The sequence below is a fragment of the Prosopis cineraria genome, unplaced genomic scaffold (assembly GCF_029017545.1).
Source record: "Prosopis cineraria cultivar Desert tree isolate PC_DT_omini unplaced genomic scaffold, ASM2901754v1 PC14, whole genome shotgun sequence".
In the NCBI taxonomy this organism is placed as follows: domain Eukaryota; kingdom Viridiplantae; phylum Streptophyta; class Magnoliopsida; order Fabales; family Fabaceae; genus Prosopis; species Prosopis cineraria.
In genome coordinates this window covers 5,864,337-5,888,850 of record NW_026555345.1, presented here as the reverse complement: position 1 = coordinate 5,888,850, position 24,514 = coordinate 5,864,337, and the positions used below count along the sequence as shown (strand labels likewise).

The 24,514-nt window shown below is 27.0% G+C and overlaps 2 protein-coding genes across 3 annotated transcripts; one reads left to right on the top strand and one right to left on the bottom strand.

Annotated features, from left to right (window-relative positions):
• Positions 1-14,483: 14,483 nt before the first annotated feature.
• Positions 14,484-19,597, bottom strand: LOC129292182 (cytochrome b561 and DOMON domain-containing protein At5g35735-like). Of its 2 annotated transcripts, XM_054929733.1 has the most exons (4): positions 19,257-19,597; positions 17,812-18,065; positions 16,965-17,038; positions 14,484-14,590 (listed from the first exon to the last, which is right to left on the bottom strand). In XM_054929733.1, the coding sequence occupies exons 2-4, from the start codon at positions 17,980-17,982 to the stop codon at positions 14,539-14,541; spliced, it is 297 nt and encodes a 98-aa protein (XP_054785708.1). In that variant the 5' UTR covers positions 17,983-18,065; positions 19,257-19,597; the 3' UTR covers positions 14,484-14,538. The 2 variants fall into 2 exon arrangements, with proteins under 2 accessions (XP_054785708.1, XP_054785707.1); XM_054929732.1 differs by lacking the exon at positions 14,484-14,590 and having other exon boundaries at positions 16,730-17,038.
• Positions 19,598-23,253: 3,656 nt separating this feature from the next.
• Positions 23,254-23,721, top strand: LOC129293146 (stigma-specific STIG1-like protein 1). The gene has a single exon (XM_054930946.1). It carries the CDS (start codon positions 23,254-23,256, stop codon positions 23,719-23,721), a length of 468 nt encoding a protein of 155 aa, XP_054786921.1.
• The last annotated feature ends 793 nt before the right edge of the window (positions 23,722-24,514 follow it).

The following is a 24,514-nucleotide window of genomic DNA, read 5'->3' as shown; positions in this document are numbered from 1 at the left end:
TATATAAATATAATATATTTAAAATATTTAAAAAATATGATAAAGATTTCAAATAACATAACATTTGATCTATAATATTAAAATTTGATTTCTAATTAGTTGTACCTTTTTAATTTATAATTTTAAAAAAATATATTAAAAATTTATAATTTATATTATACATTAGTGCTAAAAATTAATATGATTAATTATTTAATTTATAATGTTAAAAACTTGATACTTAATTATTATTATTGAAATGATAATTCTATTTTTAATAAATTAACTATTTTTTAAATAAAAGAATAAGAGATAATATGGTCAAACAATATCTTACTTTTTAAATTCACTTTTTAAAAGTTTTATTATTTTAAGTTAGTCAAAAATATATTTAACAACATTTAAAAAGAACTTCTTAAATGAACTTTTTTAAAAAAAATTAAAATCAAACAACATTTAATTTTTAAAAAGTAAAAGAATACTCCCTGAATGTTAAAATTAACAAAACCAAACGGACCTTACGGTGACTTGATTAGAGGGAAGAAAACGGAGAAGGAACGGATGAGAGAAAGCACTATGCGTTCAAAGAGAAGGAAGGAGGTGGAGGCCATGTGCAATTGGCGTTCCATTTCAATCTAAAATATTTTTAAATTAATTTTTAAATATTTTGAATATTATATTTATTAATATAGAAAATATAAAAAATTTAAGGGAGAATTTTAATTAAGAATCACTGAAAAAATTAATTTTAAGTAAGTCCAAAAAAATTTTAAAATTTCAATTTATGAAAGAAAATTAAAAGAATTTTGATGAAAAAAATGCAAAAATATCCTTCACTTATTATATAGAATTATTAGTTATTAATTTTTTTATTATATTTATTAATTTATCAATATCACTTGTAAATTATATCAATTTGTCAAACAATTAGTAATATTAGCTATTAATTTACTACCTTGACTTGTTAATTTATTAACATCATTTATAAATTATAAAATCTGTTAGTAATTTACAAATAATATTAGTAAATTACAAAACTTGTCAATAATTTATAACTGATGTTAATAAATTAATAAGTAAAATTCACAATTTAACAGCTGATGTTGTTACTTATGATTGAAAAATTGATGTCAAGTCTTATATGATTATTAACATGTCAACTCATGTAATTTGTAAATCATATTTATAAATTAATAAGTGAAATAAAAATAATAATAATTAGTGATTTTGTATAACAAGTGAAGGGTATTTTAGTCTTTTTACTATTGAAATTCTTTTGACTTTTCCCCTTAGATTGAACTAAAATTTTAAAATTTTTTTAGACACATCTAAAATTAATTCTCTATAATGATCCTTAACTAAAATTCTCCCAATTTCTAATATCAAATTTGGGTTGTCATTAGTGTTCATCAAGGAATTAATACCATGATACTTGTCACTTTTAATGAGATCTGGATTATTTAAGTTTTAAAATTTTTTATTTTTATTTTATATGTATTAAATAAAAATATAAAAAATTAATAAATCTATTCATTAGCAATTTGCTAGTATATATTTAATTTAGATAATCTAATTTAATATTAAAATTTTATAATTTGACTATTCAAATAGACTTTAGACAATTCAAATATAGGACTCATTTGTTTAAAACTAAAAAATAAGTGATTTTTAAAAATTTTAGAGATTTTATAAAAAGAGATTTATTTTATAGGGATTTTATAAAAAAGTAGACTATTTTATATTTAGTTATAATAATAAAAAAATATTAGTTAGATATTTCAAAATTTTATGATTTAATCCTTAATTTTTGTTTAATAAAAATAAGTTATTATTATATTACTTTAAAATGTTTTGATATCTCTATATATTTTGCCTCTTAAAAATATTTTCTCTTATCTACCATATTAGTAGCTTCTTAAAATAATGAAAAAAAATTCAAATTTTAATTATTTTTAAAATTTTAAATAAACATTATAAAAACTCATAAAATAGATTTTAAAAAAAAGGAGTGATTTTTTCATGAAATAAGCTAACACAAACGGGCCCATAATCTGGATGACCTAACTTAATATTAAAAAATATATAAATTTTATAAATTAACCATTTAAGTATATTCTAAATAGTACAAATGTAATATTAAAATTTTTTATATTTTTTATATTAATAAATATAATATTAAAATATTTAAAACTTATTTTAAAGGTATAGAAAATATTATTTTAAACTGAAATGGAAAGTTGGGATTTTTTCTAGCTTGATGAGCAGTCAATGCCAAATGCAAATGCAGAGAAAAGAGACACTTTAAGCAAGGTGGTCAAGGAACAAATAAGAGAAGGGCATGTGTAAACTTTTTTATCAAACTTATTTGTAACTGTCAAACAAATTTGTAACTGTTAGATTGTATGTTATCTTGCCTGAAGGAGAATAACCCCATTTGAATACATCTAAATCAGCTAAACTCGTATCTTGCAAAAAAGTTTGAGTTAAAAATGATTTTTCAATGAAAATTATTAGATTTGATATATGACACTACTAAACTCCAAACACATATCCAATCAGTTTCATTTCTTAAAAACTGAAACCATCAAGGAGCAAGTGAAACTTTATTTTCGCATTGCATGGAAAGAGACCCAATAGAACTGACCGTAAAAGAAATAAAGTTGCAAAAGGAAAGTTGAAAAAGAATGATAGAACTTCATCTAGATATCAGAAAGAGATTGCTTTTCAAGGTAGCAATCTAAAATACTTTGATTAACTATTTTACATGCTGAATGTTAAAAATTCACTTCAGTCGTTGTGAGGGAAAAAAACCATAGGGAGGTAAAAAAAATTGATGTAAGGTGCATAATCCATCATTATCATAAATCAAATCAATTACACTTACTTGCCATTTTTAGCATAAATGAAAAGGGACGAACATACTAACATTTCCCTAAGAAATAACACAAATGGATCTATCTTGTCCCTATGATGCCTAGGATGGATTTAGTTTTTATTTTTTTACAATAAATCATAATATTCCTTCTAAACCTATATGCAGTACTGCCATTCTAAGATCAATTCAACTAACAATACATACATTATGTATGTATGTATGTATGTATATTTGAAATAGCATGAAAAGGTTAGGACCTTGATAGAAATACAATATAATCATCCAGCTTCCAAGACTTATTTTGCTTCAGTTTTTTCATTTGATAATTTTAAGTAAATTTCTACAATATCACAATGAAAGCAAAGGTTCAAGATTTAACATAGCATTGAGTTTACACTCACTCAAAGGAATAGGTGAGAAAACTGAAAGACTATATGTGAGCTGGAAGAAAATATTTGCATCATGGTGTTACATTTAACATACCAGTTGGGTTACCACAAAAATAGGCACTACAACTTGACTAATGACTATAATAACAAAAGACCATATTAAGCAAAAGCAAACAAAATTTCACTATAAATAAAGTTCTTATTTATATAATTAATAAACTACTCGTGCGATGCACGAATTATATACAATAGTTTTTTTAAAGTAAGCATTAATTTTATAGGAAAATTTTTTCTAAAAGAATAACTTATAGTGGACACCTTTTTCGTATTATCTGATATGTAGTGATGTTGTGTAATTATTATTATTATTATTAAATATGCATATTAGAGTATAGCAAACAATAAATACTAAAAGCATACTACATAAATGGGTATAATCAGAAATAGATTAACAAAAATTTATAATTATTTATATCAAATTAACAAAGTCATTCTTATGAATACCATTAGAAGTTTTATTTATGGAGCGAGTATCCTCGTTAAGAACTAATATGTTTAATATTTCTTACTTTGAACACGAGAAACAACAAAGTATAATTGGTTGCAAGTGAAAATAGGACAAGAAGGTTGCAAACTAACCTGACATGAGCTTTGGTCCTAGCTCTTATCAATGGCCATTATAAAAGCTGGCATAATGAGAAACTACCTCCTTCTCATAATGAATGACAACCTAAAATCAGATAGACATGTAAAAATACGTGATATACATACTTTCATCCTTACATTTGGTTCAGACATTACTTAGACCTTAATAACATGTTTTCCTATTCGTGTAATTATGAGACTATATCATTGTAAAACTTCATAATTTATCAATGTTCCACATTAAAATAATTAGGGCACCCACTTTGAATCTTAGTTTAAGATTCAGGAGGCCTGAAATTGTAATTGAATTTAGAAAATATTTAAAGTGCATGTTAGAAGTGAATTCATTTCCTCATCATATTTTACAACACTTTCAAAGTTTAAGTGCACAACTTTCTCTCTAGGGAGTAGAGCTATCAATTAGGGTCGAGCCCGTCAGGTCAACCCTTTTAAGCTCAAAAATAACTAAGGTTAGACTGCTACTTTGGAAGGAAAAATGGTAATTTGAGCTTAAAAGGGCTGGCTCTTGTAAGCCCGGAAATAAAAAGGCCAGCCTTTTTAAGCCCTTTTATTATTATTTTTTAAATTGTGGTATAAAAAAATACAAGATTAAATATATAACTCAAAGAAATGAACATATTAAACGCATTCATCCATCTCTCATTTATTTATTAAGATTTAGCTGATAATGTTAGCTAATTTTAATTTTTATTAGTATTAACTTTAATATTACTATTTAATATTAGACCTAAATGTTTAAGTTTTTTTTATTGTTGTGGCGTAAATTGATTTAAGTTTATTATCTTAAACTTAATTTTATATATAATAACTTTTTTTATGATTATAAATATATATTTTATAATTTTAAATTAAAAAAATTAAAAAATAGGGTTGAGGCCCTGTGGGCTAAGGGCGGGCCTTGTAAAAGGGCACCCTGACATATAATCGAGTTTATTAGAGTCAGCCTGTTTAGGCCCTAGCCCTTTAAGGGCCAGCCTTTTAGAGTCGGGCTAACCCTAATTGACAGGTCTACTAGAAAGTAAGGATAACATGTACCTATTTAGTTCTTCAATCATAACTAATGTATGAGCTAATATAGCTTGATTTTTAAAATATGAAAAATTATAGATTGTTAATGAAAATAATTCTTAATATTTTTTTTTAATTTTTTCATAAACTTCTTAATTTATATTACAATTCACAAGCAAACTTGCTTATAGTTTTTTATTTCAAAGATTTTTATTGTTCAATTATTCATTCTTTCCTCTTCCAATCTTTCTCGTTTTGTTTCAACATCTTCATTGATGAAGGAAAGTTTTAGATATCACAAGGCTGTTGATTTTTTACTGTTATAGATGCGGGTTTTTGTTTTTCAAAATAAAAGTGTACGTAGAGCTCTAGAAAAAGAAAACATGTACATGGTATTGTAATTAACTTTGAAATTTTTATCACTAAATTCTTTTCAACCACCAATTGTATATCCCATCCTTTTGCACATGACTTCTATTTTCATCATATTTATCAATTACAGCAATATCTTATGGAAGGATTTGAAAAAAGAAAGAGTTTTATGGATTTTTCTACTCCTTCCTCATCCTTTTTTACTTGCTTAACTTTTTTTCATTTCTTACTTGAAGATAATAAATTTTAATTATTATTATTTATGTTAAAGATAATAAAAATAAATTTAAAAAATATTTTTAAGCAAGCATAAATATAACATTTTTAAAAAAATATATATATGACAAGTAAGCAAGCTGGGTTAAAGAAATCACTGCCGGACAGGTAATGTGCCTTTTTAACGGACCAGGAGTCTTTTTATTTTTTTCCCTCCATTTCCCTCCACTTCCCCCATCCCCACCATTCATTAATTTTATTATTTAAAAAAATTGTTTAATAAAAAAATTTGAATAGTGGGGATGGGGGAAGTGAAGGGAAATGGAGAGAAAAGAAGTGGAGAGAACCCACTTCCCTTTTTAACCCACACTTGCCAACTTGTGACTTGTGAGTTGGCTAGTTTTTCCAACACTGTTCTTAATCAAAAGTTGGGCAAATTAGTTTCGTGGCCTTGTCCAATTGTAGTCATGTGAATAGCAATATGAATTAATTGATAAATGATGCAAATAAAATAATTAAATCTTATAATAATTTACTTCTTGAATAAGTATATCTTTTATTATCTAATATCTAACTATATAATGATGGAATAATATGGTTAATTTTTTGGATTATATACTTTAAATGTATTAATGGGATTAAAATACAACTAAAAACTATATTTAGATATTTATTATATTCAAATTGAAATTAATATGAAAGTAATATATGTTATACTCATTTAATTTTTGAATAATTAAATTTTATATAATGATATAATGATTCAGTAACATGTTAAAAAAAGTTTATTTATTTTATAAAAATTATAAGTCCCAATGGAATTAAAATTTAATATTTAAAATAATTAGTTCTCATAATACTTTTGAGCAAATATATTTCATATTTAATTCAAATGAGATTGGATTATGGAGGGTGGAGGAAATTTTAAGAGATACTTAAATTCTTTATTGTTATATAAATTTGTGTAGTTTAACAGTGTGGATTTAAAAATATTACCTTTAAACATACTTTGAAAATGAAACGCATGGAATTGGATTTAATACCATAAGGATGTTTAATTTTAAATATTTTATTTATAATTATTTTTTTTATTTTAGTATTTTTACTAACTATTTAATTTAGTATAACATATTTATAACTAATTTTATTTATTCACTACTAAATTTTTATTAACACATCTCTCCACTCATGAGTTATAAAGATGTGATTCTCACAATCTTGATTGAAATAAAATAGTAACTAAAACCACTTATTTATAATTAACAACCTAGGTGGAGGGAAAATTTGAATTAATATTAACAATTTTAATCTAATTACTACATATTAATTTTAGTGGGTCTAGCTTAAAGCTCAAAATTTAAACCTAAAGTCTTTTTTAGTATTAAGTAAATTATTTGGCAATCCAAAGTTATTGAATATATTGAATGATGTTATTAACATATCCAAGTCGAATTACTATATTGTCAAAATTTCAAATACTTTTGGAAGATATGATTAATTTGAAAAAATAATTAATTTTATCAAAGATATGCTATTGTGATAATTTTTTGTACCTTTAACTTATTTGGGTTACATATTTCAATTTTAAATTTAAATATTTACTAATAAATTCAACATGAATAATAATTTGAATATATAATTAAATTTTTCAAGATAATTAGAAACATCTAGCTTTTGAGAATAAAAAAATTACTTGTATTATGAAATGATTAGTTTTTATCAAAACCAATCCAATGCAATTAGATTATTTTTATTAAAAAATTATCAAAACAATAATTAAATTATAAAAAATATGTTTTTAACTCTAAAAGCACATAATCAAATTATACAAATAAAAAATTCAAAATATTAACAAAAATATTAATTGGTTATATGATATGTTTAGATTTTAATTAATCAACAGAGACTTACTTGTAGTTTTTAGATTTTGTGGAACTTGTTTGTAAGTAAGTTTGATCCAAGGGACCAATATGTAATTTTTTCATAAAAATAATATATTATTATATTTAGAATATACTCGTGTTATAACTACTCCTTTGGTTTAAATAAATAAATTATTAAAATATCAATTCAAACCTAACTCCCAAAGCACATAATTGTAGGGAAGGCATTTTGAAGCATAGAATTGCAAGAAGCACACTAAAGCTAACCCTACACACACACACACACACTATATATATATATATATATATATAATGATGATAATGATGATGATGCATAAGTTCTAAGGAAATTTTGAATTTAAACTATCAATAAAAAAATTCAAATGAAAATACAGATAAAATAACCAATTAAAAATTGAAGTAAGAATGATAATTAAAAGTCAAGCAATAAATTTATCACCTCTGAAACCAAACTTTGAAAAGTTGTATATCTTTACATGTTGCAATCTATTACCATAACATGTTATAAAAGATTTGTATACAACTATCAAAATTCAATCACCTTATAAAAAGGGAGCATAAGCATAAATTATTACAAATAAAACTAGCATTGCAAAAAAAAAAAAAACAAAACAAAAAGGAACTAGCATTGCTTTATGTAAAACCATAATCACAAACTTACTCAATATCTTAAAATGCCAACTCAATACCATTTCATTCGTTTGATAAGTTTCGATCAAACATTCTTTAGAGATGAATCACCCTGAATTGTGATTTGCTACTCTCAACTAAACAGATTGATAGCATGATTAATGTGAAACCTATATATGCAATGAATGAAAGACAATGTAAACATTAGTGATGAAATTATATGAGGGCCACGTAAAGATAATTTTTATATACTATCTGTACAATAGACTCATAAATGATATTAGAATTAATCAAAGTGGAAACATGAAATGAAATCATAGCCAAGCATATTTATTTAATATCTATGTTGGAGGAAAATTTGAATTTAAATTGCAAATCCAATCAGATCACCAAATATTGAAATTTACACTAATCTATTTAAAATTTAAAATTTAAACATAAAGCCTTTTTATTTTTAGATTTGCAAAGATAAAGGGAGATATTATAAAATTGTCCCATAATTAAACAATAATTTGAAGTTCAAATAAATAAATCTATATATATATTTATTCTATTTTTCAAATCGAACCTATCAAAATATAAACAATATTTAATTTTATTATTGTACAAAAATATAAAATACTTTTTTTGGATTACTCCTTTTTAAATGATTTGATTTGAATTTCAAATATATATGCATACATACATAAATAATGGGTAACCACTCCTTTATTTTATATATATATATATATATATATATTATTTTCCAAATCCAACCTATCAAAAATAATCAAAATTTAAATTATTTTATTTATATAAAAAATGATAAACAATCCCAAAACTTATTACAAACTTGAATTCTTTATTTTATTTACATATAAAAATAATAAATTATCTCAAACTTAATTTTGAAGCACGAGATATATTCATAATTTTTTATATTTAAATGTTATTTTTTAAATATCTACAAATGAAAGTTAAGAAAATGGATAAAATATATATAATTTTTGGCCTGAATAACTTTTGAAAATCATCAGGATAGATTAGAATCTTCATTTCAAATAGTTAAAAATTAATTTTTATATAAGTCTAAAAAATGATATAAATTGATAAGCATTAATTTGAATTCAAATATACAAAACTCACACACATATATATACTTGATTGTATGAAGCTTAATTTTTAAAATAGCATCCAAAATTTTTGGAAATTATCAAGAGAGATGATATTTGAATTTTAAATAGGTAAAAAATAATTTTTTTATACATATAAAAATTAATAATTTATCCTATACCTAACTCCAAACCTGAATAATATATTTTATATGTATTAAAAAATAACAAACTATCATAAACCTAATCCCAAATCTAACTTTAGAGCACAGAATTATAGGAAACTAAAGTACAAAATTATAACAAACTTAAAAATGAACATGTGACATTCTCTCATAGCCTTAAATCTTGCTTTTATTTTATATATATATATATATATATATATGTATAATTAAAGAACTATGATTCCTCCAAATAAACATGAAAATGAAAACTGACGGGAAAAAAAATCTTGTTACACCATCAACAACCAATGAATTGAAGCAGAGAAAGTATCAAGAAAAATCAAAGCAATAGAGTATTTATCAAATCCAAACCTTCCAGAAATAAGCCTTGTCATTCTCTTCTTCCTTCATTCGAATTTGAGAAGTCAAATGAAGAAACTTCACATCCCATTCTTCTTTCACATCAAAGTTACTTCATCATCTTCCTTTCTTTCTTATAGCCATAAGAAAAACACCAAAGAATGTTAGGTATGCTTCATTAAAACTTAGGAGTGAAAAAATGAAGCCATTTTCAGTTGGTGAGAATACTTTCCAAGCATTCTATTTTGGTTTTTGCCATTGAATAAATATACTTAATGCATTCAGGGACTGCTCCTCCTCTAAAATAATTGTCAATTATTTTGAATTATGCTTGAGATTAAAAAAGAAGGCTTGAGAATAAGAGTTTGAATGTACTAGATGCCAATGGCAAGATTTAAGAGAAGGCAACTACCGAGACTACTGTTGGCTAAGATGCCATCAACAAGGAAGGAGGAAGGGAAGTGAAATCCTTGATGGAGTTGGGCTTGAGGAAGCATATAACTTCTTGGATTTTCCTTTTATGCATCTCTGTTATGACCCTTTTCTAGAATCTTGTGTTCAATGGAGCCCAATGTGAACATAAAGAATAATATAGCATAATAAGATAAGGAAAGGAAAGAATGAAAAAAATGAATGAGAAAAACGAAAGATCATAAAAAAAAAATCACACCTTTAAATATGAAGGAGTGTTATTCTAGGTCTCAAAAAAAGTATAGATATCACCATCACATTTTGATTCTCATTGATGCCTCATTACTATTATGGCCATCCTTATTATTGCTTCTCCATCATCATCGTGGTCACCATATCTGCCCACCGTCCTTCCTCTTGCATGTGTAGAGTGTCAAAATTAAAAAATAGGGAAGAGAATAAGAACCCAATCTCTCCACTCTCTTAAATTTGATTAGGAGAAATAAAATCTTTGGGAAGATAAAAGGACAAAGTCAGTTAAGAAGAGACCTAAAGTCGAGTTATGCGAGAGGCCAAGAGGGAGACGACAATCAAAGGAAGTGAACTTGAGAATGGTGAGGAAGTGAACTTCCTAACCACAATAGCCTAAGAAGAGAAGTCGGAGCCGCGACATGGGTGGTTATGGGGTTCAGGGCATGGTGCAGAGGAAGGAAGTTATAGATGAAGAAAGGAAGGCCTAACTAAGACAAGGAAGAATGAAGTGGCAAGAAGATTGTTAAAGGGTGGTATGGGACAAGTGGCTAGGGTTTTTTGAAATAATAAAATGCTTCATTTTCATATTCATATTTGTAAAAGAGATGAAACTTTTATACTGTGGGTACTGTAAATGCCCTTAATTCTCTTTGTATTTTTCCATAGATGTGGAGGATAAGAAATTTCACCTTTCTTTACAATGGTAGGATTACCTTTTGCTACTGTTTGTAAGAGCCAACTTTTGGAATAAATTTTGTTTTAGACCCAATAGTCTTGCATAATTTTTTTTTAAAATAAATCATGGTACAATTCATTTTTTTTTATTACTCACGTATGTCTTTCTATTCAAGGTAATTATATTCAAAACATAGTCAAACACTAAATATAAACATCTCTTCTAATGAGGATTTAAATTTTAATTTATCATATTATCACTACTACAAAAAAAGCTTTTCTCATCTCGTTTTTTGAGCATTTCACGTTCCTATCATAGGGGACATAAATTCGGGCGACATAAAAAATTAATTTATCTGTAACATCCCAATTTAAATTTTAATAATTAATTTTGGTTAATAGAAATTTTAAAAAATATTTAGAGGTAAGAAAATTAGTAGAAAATAATTATTAAATCTAACTTAGGATATAATTCTAAATTAAAATTTTTTTAAAAAAATTATTAATTAATTAATTAAAAATATTATTAAATTATTATTATTATAAAAAAAGAGAAAAGGTGTGAATAAAAAAAAAGGGAAGAAGAAGAAGAACGAGTTTGCTTTCGGCGCCGCGTGCTGCAATCATTACGTATATATAATAATAATAAAAAAAAGGAAGAGAGAGGAAAGAAGAAATAATAAAAAAATTGTGGGACCCACTAAATTTTTATAAAAACTCACCCGTTTCCTTTCGTTTCTTCAATTCTTTTCCTGTGCGCGAGCTGAGGCGAAGAGAACGTGAGTCGTCGGTGTGAAATATCTAAATTTTTAAAGTAAGAGTTTCTAATAGGATATTTAGGGTGTAATTTTAAGCTTTTCAAGACTAAGTAAGTGTTCTAAAAATTTTTCTTAATCATCCTTCTTCTTTGGTTTCTGAGTTTGTAGTGATAAAAAATTTAAGATCTGAAAGAGGGATGAATTTATGTTGAATAAATATGGTTTTTGAGGTTATCAGTAGTATAATAAATGTTCTAGAGTATAAATTTATTGATGATCTTTGAATTTGTGGCTTATGGATCAAATTATAAACTAAATTTAAAAATATATATTGATTTATTGAGGTTTAGATGATTATTTGGGATGAGAAATGAATTATTATGGCTATAGGATTATGATTCTAAGCTAGAGACTCAATTTTTAATTTTTGGGTATTTTAGATACGAATTTATGAAATAAAAAGAAAATTTTGATAATAGAAATTAGTTTAGAAGTTGATTTTTAGATTATTAATGTTTATTGATAATTAAAAGAGGAGTTAAAAATTTTACTTAATAGTATTAACTCTAAATTTGTATTAAGATTGAGATTAGGAATTATGTTATATTTTTAATTCTATTATTAGAATTATTTTATTAGTTTCAAAAATTAAAACTAATATTTATAAATAATATATTATTTGTAGATTGTATTACTGGTGAAGATTGTGGTGAGAGAAAAATTTTAAGAAATAATTTATTGAAAAAGCCACAAGGTAACCATACTTTTAATTTGTGATTAGTGTTACTTCATGTTAATTGGGTGATTATTGAGAAAATTATGAATTTTGTAATATTGTATAATTGTGCAATATTATTATGAATTTGTTTAATTATTGTGGGAGGTGTTGGGAGACTTGCTATTGTTATTGTATTTATGTGCCATGTGGTACGCCCTTATTGGAGCTTAATAGGTGATTTGTAAGGGCTCGAGCTAATCTACCTTTGGCCAGGTAATTTAGTACCGAGTGAGGGCTACAGCTCGAGGTTAATGAAGAGATATAAGGATGATTGTTTGTATGTATTGTAATATTTCTTATATTTGTTAGAATTATATTATTTTTAATTCTCACTTAGTAAGCACACACTTAACTGTTTGTATATATTATCATAAATTGGCTTTGGTTACTGAAACTTTTGAGTCTCATTATGTGGTTAACAATTTTCAAGAGAAGAGCCACGAGTGACACGTGGAGGAGTCCCAGAGGCTTAGTGGCATAGATCCATTGTCTCTTTTGGGTATTTGATTTATGATTTATAATGTGTTATATTGTCAATATTAGGGCTTTTTGTTTATTGTCAATTATATGAATATATAAATGTAATCATGTCTTTCAAACTATTTCTATTTTTGGTACAATTTGGATGACTGTAATTTTAATATTTGGTTTACTTTGGATTGGTTAAAATGACATGATTATAAGACTAAATAACTGGCTTGTGTTGAAAATTGACTAAATTGCTTATTTTACTTGTTGGGAGTATAAGGATGGACAAATGTGATTTAGCCTAATGGCATGTGGGAGGTAAAAATTTATCTGAAATGTTATAGTGTGTGAGTTAAAGCCAATTATAAAATATTTTATATTGAAATTATTGATATAAAAATGTGTTGGGTGGCTGTAACCTAACTATGGTTGAGTTAAATTATTTAAAAAAAAAATTTGGTGTGTTACATTATCTACATCACTTTTATGAGGGATATGAATTATGGAGAAACCATGTCCCTCTTTTGTAAAAAGGGATGTTGTTTCTCCTGAAATTAATATTAAAATAATTTAAATTTAAATATCTGCCATTCCCATTTCATCGTTCCAACTAGTTATAGATTTCACAAACCTAAAAATAAAATAAAAGAAAAATAAAATCATACCAAAATTGGTAAAATAACTAAAGATAATGGAGAAGGCTCAAGTAGAGGTTAGAAATATCTACAAAGAAAAAGAGATTGTGAGTGAAAGTGACACTAACCAAATATTGCTCGCCCATGGAAAAGAGGAGGAGAAGCTATAGATCTCGACCGTGGGTCCTGTGGGTCTCATAGCTATCTATCAAATGGGGGAAAGAGGAGGCGACGGGGAGAAGAGAGAGTTGTCTATTGAATGCTCACCGTTGAATGCTAGTCTTAGGTCTCTATTCAGTTTGTCGACCATATATCTCGATGTTGTGGGTCTCGATGCAGTGGGAAAGAGAAGAGAGAGTTATTGTGTGGAGGAGAGGAGAGATATGCAGTGGGGAGGAAAAGAGAGACGTGTAACACATCAAAATTTTTTTAAAAAATAATTTAACTCAACCATAGTTGGGTTACAGCGACCCAACATATTTTTATATCAATAATTTCAATATAAAATATTTTATAATTAGCTTCAACTCACACAATATAACATTTCAGATAAATTTTTACCTCTCACATGCTATTAGGCTGAATTACATTTGTCCATCCTTATACTCCCAACAAGTAAACTAAATCACATTTGTCCATCCTTATACTCCCAACAAGAAAAATAAATAATTTAGTCAATTTTCAACACAAGCCAGTTATTTAGCCTCATAATCATGTCATTTTAACCAATTTAAAGTAAACTAAATATTAAAATTACAGTCATCCAAAGTCTACCAAAAATAAAAATAGTTTGAAAGGCATGATTACATTTATATATTTATATAATTGTCAATAAATAAAAAGCCCTAATATTGGTAATATAACACATTATAAATCATAAATCAAATACCCAAAAGAGACAGTGGATCTATGCCACTAAGCCTCTGGGACTCCTCCACGTGTCACTTGTGGCTCTTCTCCTGAAAATTATTAACCACATAATGAGACTTAAAAGTCCTAGTAACCAAAGCCAATTTATGATAGTATATACCAACAGTTAAGTGTGTGCTTATTAAGTAAAAATTAAAAATAATATAATTTCAACAAATATAAGAAATATTACAATACACACAAACAACCATCCTTATATCCCTCCATTAACCTCAAACCGTAGCCCTCACTCGTGCTAAATTACTCGGCCAAAGGTAGATTAGCCCGAGCCCTTACAAACCACCTATTGAGTTCCAATAGGGGCGTACCACGTGGCACATAAATACAACAATAATAGTAAGTCTCCCAATACCTTCCACAATAATCAAACAAATTCATAATAATATTGCACAATTATACAATATTATAAAATTCATAATTTTCTCAATAATCACCCAATTAATATGAAGTAACACTAATCACAAATTAAAAGCATGGTTACCTTGTGGCTTTTTCAATAAATTATTCCTTACAATTTATCTCCCACCACAATCTTTACCAATAATACAATCTACAAATAACATATTATTTATAAATATTAGTTTCAATTTTTGAAACTAATAAAATAATTTTAATAATAGAATTAAAAATATAACTTAATTTCTAATCTCAATCTTAATACAAATCTAGAGTCAACACTATTAAGTAAAATTTTTAACTCCTCTTTTAATTATCAATAAACATTAATAATCTAAAAATCAGCTTCTAAACTAATTTTTATTATCAAATTTTTTTTATTTCATAAATTCGTACCTAAAAAACTCAAAAATTAAAAATTAAGTCTCTAGCTTAGAATCATAATCTTACAACCATAATAATTCATTTCTCATCCCAAATAATTATCTAAACCTTAATAAATCAACATATATTTTCAGATCTAGTTTAGAATTTGATTCATAAGCCACAAATTCAAAGATCATCAATAAATTTATACTCTAAAACATTTATTATACTACCAACAACCTCAAAAACCATACTTATTCAACATAAATTTATCCCTCTTTCAAATCCTAAATTTTCTACCACCATAAAATCAAAAACTAAAGAGGAATGATGACTAAAATTTTTTTTTAAAACACTTAGTTTTGAAAAGCTTAAAATCACACCCTAAATATCCTATTAAAAACTCTTATCTTAAAAACTCAGATCTCCCACACCGGCAAAACTAGACGCTCTCTCAACCTCAGCTCGCGCACAGGGAAGAATGAAGAAACGAAGGAAACAGGTGAGTTTTTATAAAAATTTAGTGGGTCCCACATTTTTTTAATTTTTCTTCTTTCCTCTCTCTTCTTTCTTTTTCTTTTTTTTATTATTTTATATGTAATCATTACGCGGCCGCCGAAAGCAAACTCGTTCTTCTTTTTCTTCTTCCTTTTTTTTAATACCTTTTCTTTTTTTATTATAATAATAATTTAATAATATTTTTTTATTATTTTTTATTATTTTTTTAATTTTAATTTAAAATTATATCCTAAGTTAGATTTAATAATCATCTCTTACTAATTTGCTTACCTCTAAATATTTTTTTTAAATTTCTATTAACCCAAATTAACTATTAAAATTTAAATTGGGATGTTACAAAACGTGTTGCCGTCGAAGGAAAAGAGAGAGAGGAGTAAGGTTTCAAAATACAAAATGATACAGTGAGGAAGAAGCTCAATTAAATTAAAAAAGCTAACTAAAATTCACGTCGCTTTTTAAAAAAAATGTAAAAAATGTCTAAAAATTAATAATTTAAAATATCTTATTTTTTACAATCCACGTCTTTTTTTTAAAAAAAAGCGACGTGATAAGTTACCATATCCCTTTTTAAAAAAAGGAACGTAGAAAATGTCTAGAAATTAATAATTTAAAATATTTTATTTTTTACTCACCACATCACTTTTTTTAAAAAAGGGACGTGAATAGTCTTACATGTTCAACACTTATTTATAAAATTACTATCGCCTTTATTTTTTATATCATTTTTACAAAAATGATATAAATTGAGAGACGTAAAATGTATATTTTATAGTAGTGTATAAGAGACTAGCTTCCTTCCACTAAACTCAATTCTCATTGGTCTAACTCATTGATTTATCTAATTCTCTCCTAATCTCTTCAATCATACTTAGGTTTTGCCAAAAAAAAAAAAGAATGAAATATAGAGATTTAACCAATAATTCAAGTGTGCGTTACATATAGAGATATCAATGAATGAAAGGCCTAGACTTGATACACCTGAAAATTTCCAAAGAGAGAGCAATGAGAAGGAGGAGTGCAAGAATGGCCACATACACCAAATTCAATTTCCCACCACTTTCAGTTTGATAGTTGATGCCTTCCAATATGTTATTTGCTATGATTATTGCAACTATCACATACCCCAAAATCTTGTGCCCTCTGCTCCACCACTTTATGTATCCCTCTTTCTTTGTTCTCACCAAAATGGACACCATCTGCTTCATCATGATATATTCAATAATAATTGTTACAAAAACCATACATAACATATGCGGGATTCTTGGATAGTCTTTATTCATTTGTACAAATTAAATAATTATAAAGAAATAGGTTCATCATGTTGTTAAAAAAAAATTGAGTCCTTTTACTCAATTCAAGAAAATAATTTAATTAGTGACTTGCTATTGGTTTAATGTACTTTTTTATAGAAAAGGCATACCTAGGAGTTTTTTTTTTTTTTTTTCAAATGATTCTTATTTCTATTAAACATGCATGTTAATTTACTTTTTTTTGTCCTTGTGTACAAATGGAAAGCTATTAAGCCAAAGTATCACAACAGACTTCAATACTATCATCTACGATAATCCACTTCTAGGGTGTGGAAACCTTTTATTAGCTTATCTGACCTAGTTAGTCAAACTTGCTATATTTCTACATGTTTTTTTTTTCATGGCCTTTATATTCCAAAAACAAAATGTTCTCTCCGTCTCAATTTATAAAATATTTTAAACAAAATACATTGTTCTTTTAAAAGAAAAATATCAACTTTAAAAAATATCATTCATTTAATACTCCATTTGTGAAAAAATATTAAAGAGAAAGATAGAGAGAATATAGTGGGAATAATATTATCAAAAAATATTATTAATTAATTTTTATTTTTGTCAATATTTTGAACTGTCAAATATCTCTTAAAAATATTTTATAAATTAACACGAAGGCATAAGAGAAAAAGAAATGGGAGAGAGAGCTTATATACTATACTTACTTGAAGGCTTAGGAGAGTGAAAGCAATGATAGTGAGAGTACGATGAGTTTTGGAAGAAGAATGTTTAGAGGAAGTCCCAAGCAACATGCTAATGCACCATCCTACAGTGCCCACAAGGTATCCTGCAGTCTGACACAGCGTGTGAACTGAGTACCATTCTTCGCACTCCATTGGGAAGCTTCTGCAATACCTTGCCACTATTACCCCTATCACTATCAAACTGCCCCAGCCTATGAAATCAGAATCCCTTGGCCCTGCAATAATATATAGCCTTTATTGTCAATTACTAGTCGTCCTTACAACAAATTACCACTAGTTTATGAATCATCAACATCTGAAATTTCAAGCGATAAAGCAACTACAATGCCTATCTCAAACAATTAATTCATTAGATGTGGGAGAAAAGCCTTAGTTATATGTCAAATCACTATCACAAAAATTAGAAAATTAGATACTTAAAAAAATATCATATGATATGAAAGATAGGCGAATAAAGGAATGAAGAAAATATTACAGTTAGGTCCTTAACCGTCATATTTCATTCTGAAAAATATAATGTTTGAGGTCTCACACCGTCATATTTTTCATAAGTATGACAGTTAATCCTTAGCCATCATATTTTCAAACATATTTTTGAACGTAAGCAACGGTTATGCCCATCTTAAAAGACTAGTTGATGTAACACACACAACATACACCCTTGCACAGTACTGGACAGAGAGAGAGAGAGAGAGAGAGAGAGAGAGAGTAGGGAGGAATAGAAACAGAGCCAGAAATAAAGAGGGAGAAATGGAGAAGATGAACAGAATAGGGGGAGTTAGGGAGAGAGACAGACGCACAGGGAGAGAGAGAGAGCTTTAGAAACTCAATCACATATTACATTCATCAAAAGTATTCTCTTACAAATATTAGCTAGTCTATTTAAAATAACTTTCCTATTTCTTAAGGAAATCTTAATCACTTGTCCACATAAAGCTAATTTTCAAATTTCTCTTCTAACAAAATATTAAAATAACACCAAAAGAAGCTACAAACTAGGAGGTTTCTTACAAGCTAAAGAAAATACAATAATAATAATCTACTAGCCTATGTTTCTTGAAATATGTTATTCTTATATTTCATCACTAGTTCACTAGGTTTGAGAGAACTTAACCCCTAGATTTATAAGCTTTACTTCTTAGTTTAATTCCCTAATATGAGACTCGTTATGGAAACTATATATTCGGAGTAAAAATAAAACAGGGAATAAATGTTTTGCAGTACTCTCCACTACTGCCTCAGTCACTCTAATGTCTAAAATCTTTCAACCCTTCATTTCAGCCTGCAGTCAAAGAAATTTCATCTAATTTCCTAAAATGAAAGGTTGAGATCGATTTTGGACATTAGAGGGACAGTAAAGAAGACAGCAGAAACCTCAAATCCATGTTTGGATGTAGATAACTTACGTTTTGAAGGTGGCGTTGGTTATGGCGGAAGGAAGGATGGCCATTTTGTGAGAGTATATCTGAAGTTTTTGGAGTTTCTGGGCTCTGAAGAAGAGTGACATTCATCTGCACTTCCATCATGTCATTGCTTTGAGAGTTCTGAGGTTTCCTGAGAATCTTGGTTTCATTTTGAAGAAGATGAACATTGTGTTTTCCAGAGGATGATGAAGTTTGCGAATTACAGACGGGAAAGAAGAGTACAAATAAAAAACTTACAAGACTAAGGCCATAATAACATGCCATATGGTATCTGTCAATTAAATGTGACCTATATGTCACTTTTACAACTCTCAGAAACAAAAATAAAAATCTCGATCATGTCACAAAAATTGCGGAGAGTACTTACTGTTGAAATTATATATATAGATGATCCCTTAATCCGCAGTATATGTATAATTTTCACGGAACTGTTCTTTGCTTCTCTAGCTCAAAAGAAAAAAAAAGCAAGGTTTAAGCATATTATTAATATTAATTAATCATTAAAGGGGATTTTAAATCACGATATAATCATGCCATGATCTGCAATTTTCTTTTGTGGGATGCTTTTTGTCTGTGAAGCATATGTGCTTTCCTTATGGAACTAGGGAATAATCTCTGGCTTGCTTTAGTAGCAACCAATCAGATGTGTGTGTCTCTGTGTGTGTGTGTGTGTGTGTGTTCCACGATCTCTTTAACTAATTTATGCATGTTTCCTCTTTCTCGATCAACGATATACAAAAAGTCAGGAACAGCTTGATAAATTGATGCTATCAATGTGAAGTGTTTCATTGTGACCTTATAATTTTCCTCTGGACAACAATAAAATGGAAAATAGACTGTTTAATTTGTGTGTGCTTGTTCAGCTTGCAATGTAAGCGTTAGAGTCGTTCATAATTAAACTTTGGTTGTACACAAGAATCATACCTTTCCCTTTTTCCCCTCCTTTAAGGCTTTATGTTTGAGAGTATTGAATGAGGCAGAAAGGAAGAATCATTAATAGAATAGAACAGGATGAAATGTGACGAAATGAAAAGTAAGGGAACATTTCATTGTTTGAAAGTTTTATTAGAAGAATAAATGATTTAATCATTATTGAAGAATTATTGTAAAATGGGTCAAAAAAATGGGTGTAAGATGGATTAGAATGACTTAAAAGGCCATTCTAAGTTATTTCACTCCCTTTTAATTTTTTTTTTCAAATAATAGTATAAAACTTTTAGTCATCTCACTTCATTTATTTCATCCCAAAAAAAACTCTACCCAGTTGAAACACTAGGTAGAGTTTTAAAATCTGATATAATTATTTTAATTGTTTTAGTTGAAATACTACCTCCTTTTCTTAAAAGAAATCTTAAGTTCGAACTAATATTAATATGTTTATGTGCGTTGGTGTGTCTCCCTTTTTCTTTTTAATGTAAAAGGACTAGGTCATAGGTAAAATTTTAAAAAATATCAGTCGTGCCCTATTGCCCTTTGGTTCACAATGTATTTAACTCATATTAAAAATTCAATTTTTTTTTCTAAATCTCATGAAAGTGAGTTGTTTTTTAATTTTGCCCTTGTCCACAACTAACACTCATAGTTTCTCATGCATAATTTTCTCAACGCATATTAATCTACATACGGGTAAAAAATTAATATATATTTCATGAAACTATAAAATGCGCTACATTTTGGATTAATAACGAGGACTTATAGAAGATATACTTATATAATAGACAAAAGAAATTATTGATTATGTGCTCATAAATAATGCTCCTTTAGTTTCGTTTTATAAGATTTTTTTTTAAAAGCTTTTCATGTTTTAAAACATAAACTCTTTTATATGAATAATTAATAATTTATTAAGTTATTTACAAAATGTCTATCATTGTTAAGGTATGAATAATAGTGAATCCAATTATTAAGTTCTTCCAAAAAATTCCTTCATTTTTAGAGTTTGAGTAATATCCATTGTGGAGAGAAAAAATTACATATGATGAAGGAGCATCAAATGGTAGTTTTGAAAAGTCATACTAAATTCTGGGGAATAAAAAATAAGGCACTCAACTAATTTCAACTAACTTCGTTTTGTTTCATTCAATTGATTAGATCTCATAAAAGGAAACAGAGAGCGCATTGTTAGAATTCTTGTATTATTATATAAGTATGAAAGCTAGATTCCAAGCCTATGTTGTGGAGCATACCACTTTAATCTCTCAGATCTAAATATAAATCTAGTTTACCTATACCTGCATATATAGATCAAGGAAGTAAGTTAAATGAAAGTTTACTCATTAGATCTTCAAAAAAAAAAATTTATAATATAATTTCCCTAATCTGTATATTCTTGTTAAATTCAAAGATGCTTTATATTTTATAGAGGTTACACATTTTTAGGGGTAAATTGGAAAAAAAAAATTAATGCCTTAGATAATACTCATCAAATAGGCCTTGTAATTTGGGACAAGAAAAATTTAGATTAAAAACCATTTATATTTTAAGGTAGAGTCTTCATGTGTAAAGAAAGAGTAGGGGCTGGAATCCTAATTTTTGTATATATAGTAATTTAATTGAGAGAGATTTATCTTTATTTTTAATATTTTAGGAATTAAAGATGCTATTGTCAGGGCCATCAAAATTATTCTCTATTTCTCTCTCCACCTGGATCGTCTTTCACTCGCAGAGAATGGTGTTTTGACACCCTGTTCCAACAAAATTGGGTGTTGATTTTTTACCAATAAAAAAAAAACGTTGGCCGTTGTTTATAGACCATGATCTTAACAATAATGGGCTGAAATTCAAACAAGGTCACTTGGAAACAACGTAAAGCCTGATAGCTGGCCCAACTACATATTCAATCAACTGTTTCTTTTTTTATTATTATTTTATAAATTTTGCCTTATATTTAATTTTCGATGGTATTTTTGAATTATTTGGTGGTAAAAAAATATAATAAATACTGCGTATCAAATAGGCAAATTAGGACCTGTTTTTTTCTTGTTTTAAAAACTTTTTTGTTTTTAAAAACAGAAAAATTTTAAAATTTATTTGTATAAGTGTTTTTTATTTAATTGTTTTCAAAATTATTTTATTTTTTTAAAAAATAGAATTAAATTCAATTTATTTTTATTTTATTTTATATTTTTAAAATACATTACATTTAATTATTGAAAATTATAATTACCTTGACTAATTTTATTATTAATTATTATCATTAAATATTTATAATCATCACTATCAGTCGATTTTGTTAATTGACATAACCAAAGAAATGTTTATTTTATTTTATTTTAACAAATAATTTTAAAAAATGTATTATAAAATAGTTTTTAAAAATAAAAAAATACAAATAGAAATCAAGCAGGCTCTCACTTTTTATGATCCCTGAAGTTGTCCTTTCTAATAATACTATTGATTTTATCAATTTGCATGATATTTAAATGCTATGAACTCTTATCCCTTGATCAAATGGTTGGGATTTTAACTAATCGTTATTGTTGGCATGAGATATTATTAACCCAAGAAAAATAATTCTACTAAGTTAAATAAGATAAAAACAAAAGTTTACTTAAAACAGCCTATAAGCTCATCACATGATGCTCAAAATTTATTTGCTTTAAAATTTAAAATAATTTTACACAATTTTAAAATGAGGTTTAAATAATTTCATGCACAATTTAAATAACAAAATGAGGTTTCATAACAGCAAATTATATGTCATACGTGGTCTAGTTCATTGCACGTCTGTTGACTTCAAATTGAGGTTTCAATCTATAAATTAACTGGGAAGGGTTTACTTTTCTTTGTATCCAATCAAATGATTTTCTTCTCCAATGATTCGATCAGTATCATGAACCTAGACTTTCCCAGAAAAAAGCGATCCCTTGAGATTTGAGAATCCAGTTTCCTCTCTCCCTCTATAAAAAAGCCTCACACTCCTCCAACAATCCCAACACACAAGCTTCATCATATATCACATTATCGATCTATATCCGTCATGATGATGAACATTAATCTCTTACAAACCCTAATCATCACCCTTGTTGTCGCACTGATCATAGCCATTTCAGATGGTTCTTCTTCATTATCTGCAGCAGCAAACGACATTGCAGGGTTCAAAACGCAAGAGGAAGCCGCAGCTGCTTATTCAGACGACGACGTGAGAGCAATGAGGCGATTCCTTGTTGAGAAGAGCTACTATTATAACACGACGTTGTGCTACAAGTCTCCAAGAGTGTGTCGTTTAAAGAGCAGTGGAGGGCCCGATTGCTGCAAGAACAAGTGTGTGAATGTAAAGAGTGATAAGATGAACTGTGGGAAGTGTGGGAATAAGTGTAAGTACGCTGAGATTTGTTGTAAGGGACAGTGTGTGAATGCTTCTTTTGACAGAAGAAACTGTGGAGGATGCAATAAGAAGTGCAACGACGGAGAGTTCTGCGTTTATGGGATGTGCAACTACGCATAATACTCCATCCCTTTTTTTAAGATAATCTTGTGTCTTATCAAAATATTTCAATAAAAATGCATGTTCATTAATTATGCTTGTTTTAATACCTTCCCTCCTTATTTCATCTCTCCCTCTCTAATGTTTCACAAATAAGGTTATATTAAATGAAAGGTATTTTAAAAAAAATTGCATTTTAAAAAATAAAATTATAAAGTGTATTTAATAAATTTTATTGATATGTGTAATTTTATCAAACAATTCTTAAAAAATGAGACTGAGGGAGTAATCAATATCAATCTTTGAGCTTTATTATTTTACTCTCTTTATCAAAATCTCACATACTAATATACCTTATTAGCTACACTTAACAATTTCTCATTTTTTTAAATAAAAATATAAATATTTAAAAATATAACTTTGGGTCATTACATTTTGTTTAAGTTTTACTATAGATCCCTTCACTTTTTTTTAATGTTTTAAATTCCTACACTTTTATTTTTTTTTTTCTGTATTCTAGATCCCTCAATGATTTTTTATTGAGGGTCATTGAGGGACTTAAAATATCAAAAAATAAAATTTTAAGGACCTAAAATATAAAAAAAAATGTAAGGATTCAAAGTTATATTTTTCTTAATTAATAAATAAATATATATATATATATAGAGAGAGAGAGAGAGAGAGAGAGAGAGAACTAGTTATATTAAAATAAGCCTATTTAATAAAAATTTAATCTTCTCAAAATATTTCAATTTTCAAATGCCATATTTCCTCTAAAATTTTTTTCATAATTTGGGATGGAGGTAGTACTAAT

Bases quoted from the DNA above. Each gene is read 5' to 3' on its own strand.
- LOC129292182 (XM_054929732.1), bottom strand. From the start codon at position 17,982: ATGGAGTGCGAAGAATGGTACTCAGTTCACACGCTGTGTCAGACTGCA. The intron at 17,039-17,811 runs GTAAGTATAGTA...ATGATGAAGCAG, and splicing joins TCACTCTCCTAAGCCTTCAA to ATGGTGTCCATTTTGGTGAG.
- LOC129293146 (XM_054930946.1), top strand. From the start codon at position 23,254: ATGATGATGAACATTAATCTCTTACAAACCCTAATCATCACCCTTGTT.